The sequence below is a fragment of the Chiloscyllium plagiosum genome, chromosome 17 (assembly GCF_004010195.1).
Source record: "Chiloscyllium plagiosum isolate BGI_BamShark_2017 chromosome 17, ASM401019v2, whole genome shotgun sequence".
Lineage (NCBI taxonomy): Eukaryota > Metazoa > Chordata > Chondrichthyes > Orectolobiformes > Hemiscylliidae > Chiloscyllium > Chiloscyllium plagiosum.
Genome location: NC_057726.1, coordinates 62,574,063 through 62,587,221, shown reverse-complemented (window position 1 = coordinate 62,587,221; position 13,159 = coordinate 62,574,063). Strand labels below are relative to the sequence as shown.

The 13,159-nt window shown below is 39.1% G+C and overlaps 1 protein-coding gene across 1 annotated transcript in view; it reads right to left on the bottom strand.

The window, feature by feature from the left end:
• Positions 1-242: 242 nt before the first annotated feature.
• LOC122558634 (anillin-like) overlaps positions 243-13,159 on the bottom strand; it is a 62,966-nt gene continuing 50,049 nt past the window's right edge. The window contains exons 21-26 of the mRNA XM_043707432.1: positions 8,966-9,075; positions 5,418-5,471; positions 3,704-3,790; positions 3,385-3,492; positions 2,010-2,182; positions 243-369 (exon numbers count right to left, since the gene is read on the bottom strand). Of these exons, the coding sequence (XP_043563367.1) occupies positions 243-369; positions 2,010-2,182; positions 3,385-3,492; positions 3,704-3,790; positions 5,418-5,471; positions 8,966-9,075 (659 nt within the window). The remainder of the gene's footprint in view (positions 370-2,009; positions 2,183-3,384; positions 3,493-3,703; positions 3,791-5,417; positions 5,472-8,965; positions 9,076-13,159) is intronic.

Here is a 13,159-nt window from a genome sequence, read left to right as displayed (position 1 = left end):
GTCAAACTCCAGCAGAAGTTTATACTTAGAAAAGAAAACTGGGGAGAAGGGGAAATTCAATAAAAATAACTACTTGATCCTTCCATTCTTTGGAATAAGATTTGTTAGGCAAGGGTTATGTTTAGCAGCAATTCAAAATGGTTGTGTATATATAATGAACTACTTGCAAGGCACTTGTATCAAAAACTACCTTCTCAAAATGAGAAGCTGCACGGAGGCATTTGACTTTTGAAAAGTCAACTTCAGATTCCATCCTTGGACATGGAGGAGTGTGCTGTTAGTTGCCAGGTTCTGAGATTGAGCAGAACCTGGTTAAGTTTTTCCATCCACAGGTTTCTCTCTTCTTTTGTGTCAGCTGACAGCCAGTTCCTACAAAATAATTGACAAGTATAACATTAACAATCACACTTTTTCCCTGTTTGCTGAAATCACATGTATTAAAATTTTTATGATTAAAACAATTTAATTATATATAGACTGTATCAAGAACACCTTAAATTTCTGGTTCTTGTGCCTTCAAAATGGTATAGCAACAACCATGTAGAATTTGGCATTGGTTCACTTGATGCTCAATAGATTATAGTTGGCATGAGAGATACTTGATAACTTCCCATTGATGTACTTTTGCAGTAATGACAGGCTAAGTATTTACAGTATTTTCTATTTCCAGCATGCACAATGTTTTGCTTTAGTAAAATGGTCAAGACATATTGATGCTTCAGTTCAAAGTTTGTGCGAAGATTTGTAGCTCGGGTGCTCGTTGTTGTGGTTCTGTTCGCCGTGGCTTGCCCTATGATAGTAGTGTTGTCCTTGTCGAATTCATGTTGCTTGTTGTCTGCGTGTGTGGTTACTAAGGATAGCTGGTCGTGTCGTTTTGTGGCTAGTTGATGTTCATGTATGCGGATTGTTAGCTGTCTTCCTGTTTGTCCTATATAGTGTTTTGTGCAGTCCTTGCATGGTATTTTGTACACTACATTCGTTTTGCTCATGTTGGGTATCGGGTCCTTCGTCTCAAATGAATGGTTAATGAGCTGAAAGGATTGTTTTAAAGAGCAGACAATTCTAAGGTTTTGGGTTAACAATCAAAACCACCAAAAAAAAAAACAGATGAGATGAGCATACAAAATAATTGTGGCATTTGACTGCATCTAAGTATCACTAAATTAATAAATAAGACAAGTAAAATATTTTGCGTTTATAATATGTCAATCAGAATTCCCCAAAGATTTTACAACCAATTTCAAATAGTTTTTGGTTTGGAGGTTAAATAGCAATTTTACAATTTTTACTTGGTAGCATCAGTTGAGGGGAAAATGTTTTCCTTTGGCACACAGGGAACTCATTACACCATCAAGTATTACCAGAGGTCAGGGGAGGCCTCAGTTTAAAATTTGAGCTTAAAAAAGATGGAACCGTCGAACAATGGAGTGATAGCCTGCATTATGCTGCTCAAATCTGAACACATCCTCCAACTCAGAAACCAGCATGCTATCACCCAAGCCAAACTATTAGCCAAAAGTAATTCAAAGATGTTGAAGACATGCAATATGAAAAATCTCTTTTTCTTCTATTAACAAACAATATTGCAGAGTTGAAAAATCAGAAACCAATGGCAGAAGCCTAATCACTTAACCATATGCCAATGTTAAAGGACTTGGTGATTGAAGAGATATCAACAGAAAAGGGTTCAGAAAAGATTTACAACAATGTTGCCAGGGTTGAAGGATTTGAGCTTTAGGGAGAGGTTGACTAGGCTAGGGCTATTTTCCCTGGAGTGTTGGAGGATGAGTCGGACTGAAGGGTCTGTTTCCATGCTGTACATCTCTGACTCTTACTAATAACCAGATCAATTTAAGGACAGTAACTTGAAAGCGGTCAGAATTTGGAAGAGTTGCACCCTCCTCTACAACCAAGAGAAGTGGGGATAAACAAGCACATCGACACACTGTAAATGAAGCTTAATCCACATTTTCAAATCTATTTGAAAGTAACAGATTAATGAGACTTACTTGGTAAAGCACATTTTGTTTCTACACTGAACAACAAGTGTGTCAGAATCTGATTCCTTCTGTGGCCGTACTGTAATCAGCTCAAATGTTTTGGGCCGGGAACAGAACTCCCGGCTGGCAGGTTCAACCTTGTCTTTACTGCAGCTGGCCAAGTCAATATACCCAATAGGTTTCTGAACAAAGAAATGAGTTAGTGCATTAACACTAGTTTTGAAAGTGGTCAGAACCTAGTCACCACCAGGCAACTGTCCTTCAATAGTATTTTAGACAAAGTTTTAGTGAAAAGATAAATATTGTACCATTTGTAGGTTTTCTCTAAATGCAAATGTCTTGACAAGCACTAGCACTTGCAATTATGGACAATGTATCGGAAACGTCACCGACATCTTTCATTAACAGAAGATGTAGAAAATCACAAATCAATTCCTTAGAAAGGTGTAGCATTCGTTCATATCAGAGGGAACCAATCATTAGTGTTAACAACTCATTTGATGCAATAAATGAACTCACTCTTCACAGATGTTGCTAGACCAACTGAGTATTTCTTGTTTCCATTCCAAATTTCCAAAATCTGCACAATTTTGCTTCTAACAATCTACAATTACCCTTGGGGTCAGTGGACTTGAGATTTAAATCTGCTGGGGATCCTGTCTGGATCACTTCCCATCCAACTAGTTTGGAATATACAGATATGAAGAGGAGACCACGCTGTAAAACAACTACCTCCATGGTTGGATGTAAGGATTGTCATGGAGAGTGTGTTAAGAATTTCAAAATAGACAAGTTATTGTGCAGTTCTAGTACTTTGACTGTAACCTTTGCTAAGGTGCAGCTCAAAGTCTTAGGATATGGAGAATGCCATTTAGGTCTGGGATAAGGAAATATTTCTTCACTCAAAAAGGTAGTGAACCTGTGAAATTCTGTCGCAATAAGTTGTAAAGGTCAAGTCACTGAATTTGTTCAAGAAAGAGCAAGATAACATTTAGATTTGAAAAAGCATCAAGGGATGTGGACAGGAAGCAGGAATATGGCATTGATATAAAACAATTGAATTGAATGGTGGAGCAGGCTTGAAGGGTCAAATGACCTACTCCTGCTTCTAGTTTCCATGTTAACTCGAGTATAGACAAGACTAAAATTCAAATTAGAATCTTAGCCACAACATTTAAATTTTGTCTGCAGGTTTTAACAGACAGATTCAACTAGCTTGATAAAAGCTGATGTGAGTAAACCAGGAACCCACATATTAAGTGTTAGCTTTTAGCAGAACATAATTTTTTTTAATACATAAACTTGTAATTGGCTACAAAAGTTTAGCAAAAATGTCCATTTGTATAATGAAGTCAAATCGTGAAATTGCATATTGTTAATTCACCTTGTGCTTCTCTTCGTTGGGATAGGTCCAATAGGAAAGGATATTGCCAGACAATACAAACCAGCGACGGTGCCATGCACCAAATCCACTCACATCCTCAAACATAGTCTGCAAAAACAGAACCAGAATTCTTAACCATGCCAGAATATTGAGGTCAAATAGAAAGTTTTTGAAAACCTATTTATGTACATTAGTACAAGTGCTTGGCCAACAATGCAACTAAATTGTGCAAGTTCTGTGCACAAATGATATGCACGAGGAAGATAATTATCACACCATTGGTTCTTAGCGATGAATTATATGACAAAAGGACAAATACCAAGAATCCTGAATGCTGAGCCGAGGAGTGAAAATGGCACTGGAGTTTCAGATAGATGGCACCTTCAAGAGGAGACAGGAAAGGAACCTAAAGTTGGTCAAAAAGAAAATGCATTAATACTACCAAGGAAATAATTTCACAGGAGAAGTTCCAGATATTAGGCCAATAATAATGAAACTTTATTCTAGTAAACCAGATGTGATAGTTCTAAATGCAGAGCAGGGATTTGAATTGGCAAAAAACTTAAAAATTTGTAAAGCTTATCCCATGAGCACCAAGAATTAGAAAGCCCATAGATAATTTAAGATGTGCCTGCAGCAAGCACTTCTACACTACAAGTTTGTTATAATGTTAAGCACTAACAGGCAGAACCATGCAAAGAGCAAGCCAAAAGTTAAAGTCAGCGAGCCTTATGCATCAACTAATTAAACTACATGAAGCTGTAGTTTGGACTAGAGAATATGGTTGTGTGGAACACATACCAAACTTCAAAATGCAATCACATCAATTTAATATAGATGATTGGGAGTTGGGGGGCCAAGTGTAGCATGTCTAAGTTTGCAGGTGACATTAAGATGAGTGGCAGAGCAAAGTGTGCAGAGGACTGAAATTTTGCAGAAAAACATATTTTAAGTGAGTGGGCAATGGTCTGGCAGATGGAGTACAATGTTAATGTGAAGTCATCCATTTTGGTAGGAGTACCAGAAAACAAAAAAAAAAACGACTTGAATGGTAAAAGGTTGCAGCATGCTGCTATGCAGAGGAACCTGGGTGTCCTTGTGCATGAATCACAGAGAATTGGTCTGCAGGTACAACAGGTAATTGGAAGGACAAAAATTGTATTTGCCTTCCTTTGCTAAAAAGGATTGAGCTTAAAAGCAGGGAGGTTATGTTGCTGCTATACAGGATGCTGTTGAGGCCACACCTGGAGTAGTGTGCGCAGATTTGGTCTCCTTACTTGAGAAAGGATGTACTGGCACTGGAGGGGGTGCTGAGGAGGTTCACTAGGTTGATTCGAGTTGAGGGGGTTGACTTATGATGAGAGACTGAATAGACTGGGATTATATTCATTGGAATTTAGAAGAATTGGAGGGGTGGGGTTAGAATCTTATAGAAAAGATATAAAATTATGAAGGGAATAGACAAGATAGGCAGAGAGGATTTTTCCACTGGCAGGTGAAACTAGGACAAGAGTGCATTGCTTCAAAATTAGGGGGAGCAGATTTAGGACTGAACTCGGAAGGAAAGTCTTCACCCAGAGGGTCGTAAATTTATGGAATTCTTTGCCCAGGGAAGTAATTGATGCTACTTCAGTAATGTTTTACAGCTCAGGTCAATATTTTATTGAACAAAGAATGAATTAAGGATTACTGCAAGAGCACAGTTAAATGGAGCCGAGGCCATGAAAACATCAGCCATTATCTTATTGAAATAACAGAGCAGGTTCTAAGGGTCAGATGGCCTATACCTGCTCCTAGTTTTTGCGTTCTTATGTAAACACGTAACAACATGAAAAGTTCTGCAAACTTTTGACTGGTTTAACCACCATTGCAGTACTTGTTTGAATCAATCCCTGGAGTAAAGATTTCTTCACTCTTAAAGAAATAATGTAACTCAAGAGCATCCATTTCCAACTGGACGTTGCAGAAGTACTGTTTTCTAGTTCCAAACTAAAGCTGAGAAATGATTTAGTTTTATAGTTAACTATATAAACCTTGTCCTGAAATTCATCTCCAAGTAGTTGCCTGACTTTTCCATCAAACTTCATCTACAGTAAAAACAACAAGTTAAAATTAATACATATTTAAGTTTAAGTATTAAAATAACGGAGTCTGGAAACTTCATTGATCGACCTACAACTCAAAAAAAATTGTGCGATTAGGCTGAGCAGTGGGTATTGAAGCTAATTGCCTATGCTTCCAAGATGAACAGTGGCCTATGGACAGGGGTCATTTTCACCAGGAACAAAGCAATTGTAGGACCAAAATTTCACTTTTATTAAAATGTTTCATTTTTTTCATGTGCTCAGAACACTGTTAGCTTCCAATTCTAAATTTGTTAGTTAAATTCCATAAATTGGATCATGTTCAGAAAATGGGAATACTGAACAAATTTAAACCGCTTATGAATCCTGCTTAATTAGTGCTTTCTAAGTCCAAATTCACACTGTACCATGCATGAAACTACTTACCTTGTTCAACACAATCTCCTTTATACAAATATCAGGAACGTGTGGGTTAGGTGCATTAGTCAGGGGTAAATATAGAGTAATGGCTCTGGGTGGGTTACTCTTCAGAGTGTTAATGTGGACTTGCTGTGCCAAATTGGCCTGTTTCCACACTGTAGGGATATGATTATAGATGTGGAGCACAAAAAACCTGAACATTCAGGTGAAACATAGTTATTTCAAAATACTCAATTTCTTGGGAATAAAGTCAACAGTGAAGTCTCAAAAATGTCAAAAAGAGTATTTTATGCAGCCTAAATGCGATTCAAGAACATACTCCTGGCAATCCCCATAATCTATGGTTTCATTCAATTACTTTAATCCAAAAATGACCAAGATTTCAAGCAGTCAAACAACTCAGTATGAGCAGTGGTGTTTAATCACTGCGTTGGCATTTTATAAAGACTGCACTTAAAATGCTGTACTACAAAAACCATAATCCCACCACAAAAAGGTATAGGTACACATCCATCAAAACATTTGTAAAAATGCCAGTTACCTGTTCATTACTGTATTCTGTTTACTGAAGAGGAAATTGCAGCTGACACTTGTTCACAAGGTGGCACAAGTAACAAGTGTTGGGAGTTCACAAACCTAGTGCCATTCTTTGAATGAATATTTCACAATATTCAATTAGATTACTGTGCCCTCAGTACAATAAGTGCATTGTATCTTCAAGACCCTCATTACCTTCCTCTACCTCAACAGTCCAGTTCACTATTCAAAAGTCCAAAGAATTCAACATTAAAATGAAGTGAGAACAGAAAAAAATCGGCAAAGTCCATTTCACAGAAGTCACCTCATAAATCATGAGAAGGTTTGAGAGAATATCTCCTTTTGCAGGAAAGCACATAGATTAAACAAGTGTAGCCGCACCAATTGTGGCTGCAATTTCATTGCATGTTTTGTCACTCAATCTTTGTATTGAACTCACTCTCCCGCCTGGTCTAATATCCCTCGATTCTCTGCAACACCAAATCTGCACGTTAGCCTTCAATTTACCCAAAAATGGAGCAATGAAATCCTTTGGGGTTAAAAGTTGTGCCCCACACTTTAGACTCCATAGCCATGAGACAGCTTCTGTGTATCAAGCCCAATTCAGAAATTGTTCTTCTGAACTCCAGAGAGCACAGGAGAAGAGTGCAGACTAGGCCCTACCTGAGTTTGAAAAGATGAGTAAGAAACAAAAATAAACTGAAATACTGGAGAAGAAAATGATAAAGGGAGTAGAAGGGAGGATCAGAATAAGGGAGAAAGTAAAAAAAAAGTATCAAACAGGGTTATTGTGAAATTATGTGAATCTATGTGAATCCACATAATGTGAGAAATAAGATTGAGGAGCTGAGTGTATAGATAGGCACAATGAAACAATAGCGAGTTTTGAGAAGATTTGTAGCTCAGGTTGAGCTACAAGGAAATAATGATGTTGTGGTGATAATGGAAACCTGGCTCAGAGAGAGGCAGGAGCGGGACCTGGATACAAGGTGGTCAGAGGAAAAAGCAAAGGACAAAAAAAGGAAAGGGAGGGGGTAACGGATTAAGGAGAATATTGCTATGCTGGAAAGAGATGTCCCAGAAGGGTTCAAGAACAGAAATCAATTGGGTCAAAGCCAAGGAACAAAAATGACGCAATTACATTTCTTGGTGTAGTCTTTAGATTTAAAATAGTGGGGGGAAAAAACATAGCATAGCAATCTTGCAATTTATAGAGGTGCAAAAATTTTTGGGAACTTGACTTTCTAAATACAGACTGGGTAGTAGTCCAATAAAAAGGAGCTCAATGATTACTAGACCAATGATTCTAAATTTGAGTCAGGTCCAAAGGTAGGCAGAAAAATCATAACTGAACAATGGGCTGCATTTAGAGGTTTGTGCTTTTTAGATAGGCAACAGATATTTCCACAAAGGGGAAAAGGTAGACAAACAAATCCTGAACTCGCTGGATGTAGATTAGAAAAAAAGAGCACTCTTGACAGACACCAAAATGTAATGTAACCAACAATCAAGCTAAAATATACACAGCCCAAAAGGAGAATTTTGTACTGAGGCAGGGGCATGGCTTAATTAAAAGCAAATTAATACTCTGAACTGGTCTTTCAGGGAATATGCTGTCAAAGTCATGGTGAAAAAAAAGGAGCAGTAGAGACACAGGGGTTTAAAAATTAATAGAAAGGGGTTATTGGAAAGACTACCTATACTTAAAAGTTGTTAAGGCAGCAGGGCCAGATAAGATTCAAAGGATATGAAGGGAAGAGAGTTGCAAATGCACCTTTTTGTTCCTTAGCTCCAGTCAATTGATTGTTTTTGACCTACTGAATTCACTGCAGTGCATTGATGTTAATTTTCCAGCATAATAGACTCAGGCATGCTGTCAGAGAATTGGGGGAATTGTAACAACAGTCTTGTTTAAAAACGTGATGTAGAAGATAAGTCCAGCAGCTACAAACCAGTCAAATTATCCTGCAGAGTCCAGTAACTTCCATAAAAAGGGACAAAACTAATGATCATTTGGAAAACCTGCATTGATTTGTTAGGGCAAATCGTACTCAACTATGGTATCTTTTGAGGAAGGCTAGTCTGGAGAATACTAGATAGAGGTATTCAACCAAAATCAATAGGTAGAAGCTTTTCCTGGTGGAAGGATCAAGAACCAGAGAGGAGGCTTTAGGTAATTGGCAAAAGAAGCCATGGCAGCAAAAAAGGAGAAACCTTTTCACAGTTAGAAAGACACTGCCTGAGAAGATATGGTGGAGACAGTTTCAACTGAGGCATCCAAGAGCATTTGGATCATCTGAAAACAAGAGTGTGCGCGCAGGGTTAGGAGTAGAAAACAAGGGAACTACTCCTTACATAAGCCTGCTCAGATTTGGCACATTAATAGCCTCCTTCTGTGCTGCAACCATTCTGTGGATGAAGGGATTAGAGTTAACTTCAAGTGAAAGCTAAAGTTCACCATTAGTCTGCCACCATATAATCACAAACTTTAGAAGCAATTAGAAAGACTATGAACAATTTATTAAAATTCCAAGACTTACTTTGTCAAGTGGAAACTTGTCTTTTCCCAAGGATGCCAAGGTGATTTTATGTGACCCAACCAATACAAATTTACTGCTGCGTACAGAATTACTAACAGCAGGACTGGCAGCTGCAAAGTATAAAATCAAACATTATTCAAACAATTTGGAACCAAGTGACCAGCCATGATTCAATTTCAAGGTATGACAGACTTATGGGAGTGAATGACTGACTCCCACTCCTCTGCTTATTGCACTTGACAATTTAAGTGGATAACATGGCTTTAGATTGGAGGTCAGGGAAATCACTGTTCATGTAAGTTCAGAACTCAGTCAGGAGGTCAAAGAATTTATTTCATCTTGGGTTATGTTACATTACCATTATAGTTTTTAAAAAGTCCTGTAATACATGTTCTGGCATAGACACCAAGTTCACATCCATCAAGGACTAGGGAATTGGATTGGAGGGACTCCCCATGCAAGAGCACATACATACAAGCAAATTATCAGAAAGCCATAAAGGCCAAGGAAATTTGTTGCATCCATTAAGTCAAAAGACGAACAACATTTTTTTTTTTTAACATTAGTACAATGGGTACATATTCATTACAGTTAATGGGAATACCAAATTGGTTGTATTTTTTCTAATTTTATTTAAAACACACTAAATTGATTATACTTATGAAAGCTACAGTGGCACACCCAATTAATACAGCTAAAGATTCACCATGCCAAATTGAATCCCAGCTCAAAACCTCAGTGGAGGTCTACAGCAAAACAAAAGAATCTTGCTTTGCTATATACATTAAAAGACATTGGTGCACAGGATATCATTCCAAAATGTTTATGACACAAACCTTGAGAGCACTGTAAATGGTGAAGAGAACAATGTACAAGATATTAGTTTGATTTGGAGCCTCACAAAGTCATTTGCAGGCACCACACTAAAGCATCTGAAGGTATTGGGCAGGGTGCAGAAAAGATCTAGGAGAATGAAATTATTCATACATGGAACCAGTTATGAACATCGTTTGGGACTCTCTTCCTGGAAGTCAGAAAGGAGCTTTGAAATCCTGAGCTGCCTGGACAGAGAAAACATTTCCCCATAAGGAATTGAAAAGGAGGGGGCACAGATTTAAACTGACTGACAAAAACAGCAGTGACAGAGTCAGAGAGATGTACAGACACTTTGGTCCAACTTGCCCATGCCACTCAGATATATGAAATTTATCTAATCCCATTTGCCAGCAGTTGGCCCATATCCCTCTGAACCCTTCTTATTCACGTACTCATCTAGATGCTTTTTAAAATATTGCAATTGTACCAGCTTCCACCACTTCCTTTGGAGCTCATTCCATAGGTCACTGGCCTCTGCATGAAAAAGTTGACCCTTAGGTGCTTTTTAAAATCTTTCCCCTCCTCATCCTAAATCTATGCCCTTAAGTTCTGGACTTGCCCACCCCAGGGAAAATACTTGGCCTGTTTATCCTATCAATGTCTCTGATGATTTTATAAATCTCAAAGATCACCCCTCAGCTACCAATGCTCCAGGGCAAACAGCCCCAGCCTGTTCAACCTGCCCTGACAGCCCAAACTCCAACCCTGGCAATATTCTTGTAAATAGTTTCTGAACCTTTTCAATTTTCTCTTATAGGAGGTAGACCAGAATTACATGCAATATTCCAACAATAGTCTAACCAATGTCCTATATAATTGCAACATGACCGCTCAACTCAATGCTCTGACCATTAAAGAAAAGCATACCAAACACCTCCTTCACTATCCTATCTGTGACTCTACTTTCAAGGAGCTTTGAACTTGCACTCCAAGGTATTTGTTCAGCAACACTCCCCAGGACCTTACCATTAAAAGGTGTATAAATCCTGCTCCGACCTACCTTTCCAAAAAGCAGCATCTCGCATGTATGTAAATTGAATTCCATCTGCCACTCCTTGGCCCACTGGCCCTTCTGATAAAGATCCCGTTGCACTGAGGTAAACTTCTTCATTGTCCACTACATCTTCAATTTTGGTGTAATCTGCAAACTTACTATGTCTGTGATCACATACAAATCATTTATACAAGTGACCAAAAGCAGTGCACCCAGGACCGATCATTGTGGTACACCAGACAGGTCTCCAGTCAGAAAAGCAACCCTTCACCACCACCCTCTGTCTTCTACCTTCGAACCAGTTCTCCCTGTATTCCATGAGAAATAACATTGCTAACCAGTCTCTCACAGGGAAGCTTGTCAAATGCCTTACTAAAGTCCATATAGATCTCATTCACCACTCTGTCCTCATCGATCCTCTTTGTTACTTCAATCAAGTTTGAGAGACACGATTTCCCACGCACAAAGCCATGTTGACAATTTCTAATCAGTCCATACCAATCCAAATCCATGTAAATCCGGACCTTCAGGATTCCCTTCAACAACCTGCCCATCAACGTCTGGCTCACCAGTCTACAGTTCCCTGGCTTTCCCTTACCACCCTTCTTAAATAGTGGCACCACTTTAGCCAACCTCCAGTCTTTTTTGCAAGGTTTGTAGCTCAGGTTGAGGTTTAGTGTGTAGGTTTGCTCGCTGAGCTGTAGGTTTGATATCCAGACATTTCATTACCTGGCTAGGTAACATCAGTGGCGATCTCCAGGTGAAGCGAAGTTGTTGTCTCCTGCTTTCTATTTATATGTTTGTCCTGGACGGGGTCCCTGGGGTTTGTGGCGATGTCATTTCCTGTTCGTTTTCTGAGGGTTTGATAGATGGTATCTTGATCTATGTGTTTGTTTATGGTGTTGTGGTTGGAGTGCCAGGCCTCTAGGAATTCTCTGGCATGTCTTTGCTTAGCCTGTCCCAGTCGAAATGGTGTTTTTTCTCATCTGTGTGTAGGGCTACGAGGGAGAGAGGGTCGTGCCTTTTTGTGGCTAGCTGGTGTTCGTGTATCCTGGTGGCTAACTTTCTTCCTGTTTGTCTTACGTAGTGTTTCTGGCAGTCCTTGCATGGAATTTTGTAGATGACGTTGGTTTTGTCCATGGGTTGTACTGGGTCTTTTAAGTTTAAGTTTGTTAGTTTTTGTTTGAGAGTGTTGGTGGGTTTGTGCGCTACTAGGATTCCGAGAGGTCTTAGTAGTCTGGCTGTCATTTCTAAAACTTCTTTGATGTATGGTAAGGTGGTTAGGGTTTCTGGCTGTGTTTGGTCTGCTTGTCGTGGTTTGTTCTTGAGGAATCTGCACACTCTATTTTTTGAGTATTCGTTCTTCTCGAATACATTGTATAGGTGGTCCTCCTCGGTTTTCCGAAGTTCGTCTGTGCTGCAGTGTGATGTGGCTCGTTGGAATAGTGTTCTGATACAGCTTGGTTTGTGTGTGTTGGGATGGTTGCTGGTGTATTTAAGTATTTGGTCAGTGTTTGTCAGTTTTCTGTATACGCAGGTTTGTAGTTCTCCGTTGTCCTTTCTTTCAACTGTGACCTCCAGGAATGGGAGTTTGTTGTCAGTTTCTTCCTCCTTGGTGAACTTTATGCCTGAGGGTGTTGTTGATGATGTTAAAGGTCTCTTCGATCTTGTTTTGTTTTGTGATGACAAAGGTGTCATCTACGTAGCGGACCCAGATTTTTGGTTTGATGGTTGGTCAGGCTGTTTGTTCTAGTCATTGCATTACCGCTTCTGCTATGAATCCTGATAGCGGAGATCCCACGGGTGTGCCGTTGGTTTGTTTGTAGATTATGTTGTTGAAGGTGAAGTGGGTGGTGAGGTACAGGTCCACTAGCTTCATGATGTTTTCGTTGGTTGCCATCACTATTTTAAAACTAATATAATTATGATCACTGGCCCCCAAAGTGCTCCCACCACCTTAGTCACTTGCCCTGCCTCATTTCCCAAGAGAAGGTCAGGTTTTGCACCTTCTCTAGTAGGTACATCTACATCAGAATATTTTGTACACACTTAAATTCCTCTCCATCTAAACACTTAACACTATGGCAGTGCCAATCTATGTTTGGAAAGTTAAAATCCTCTACCATAACCACCCTATTGTTCTTACAAATAACAGATGTTCTTACAAATTGGTTTCTCAATTTCGTACTGACTATTGAGGGGTTTATAATACAATCCCAATAACGTGATCATCCCTTTCTTAATTCCCAGTTCCACTTAAATAACTTCTCCGGAAATATGCTCATGAACGTCCTCCAGAAGTAGGCCAACATGAGAAAAACTTC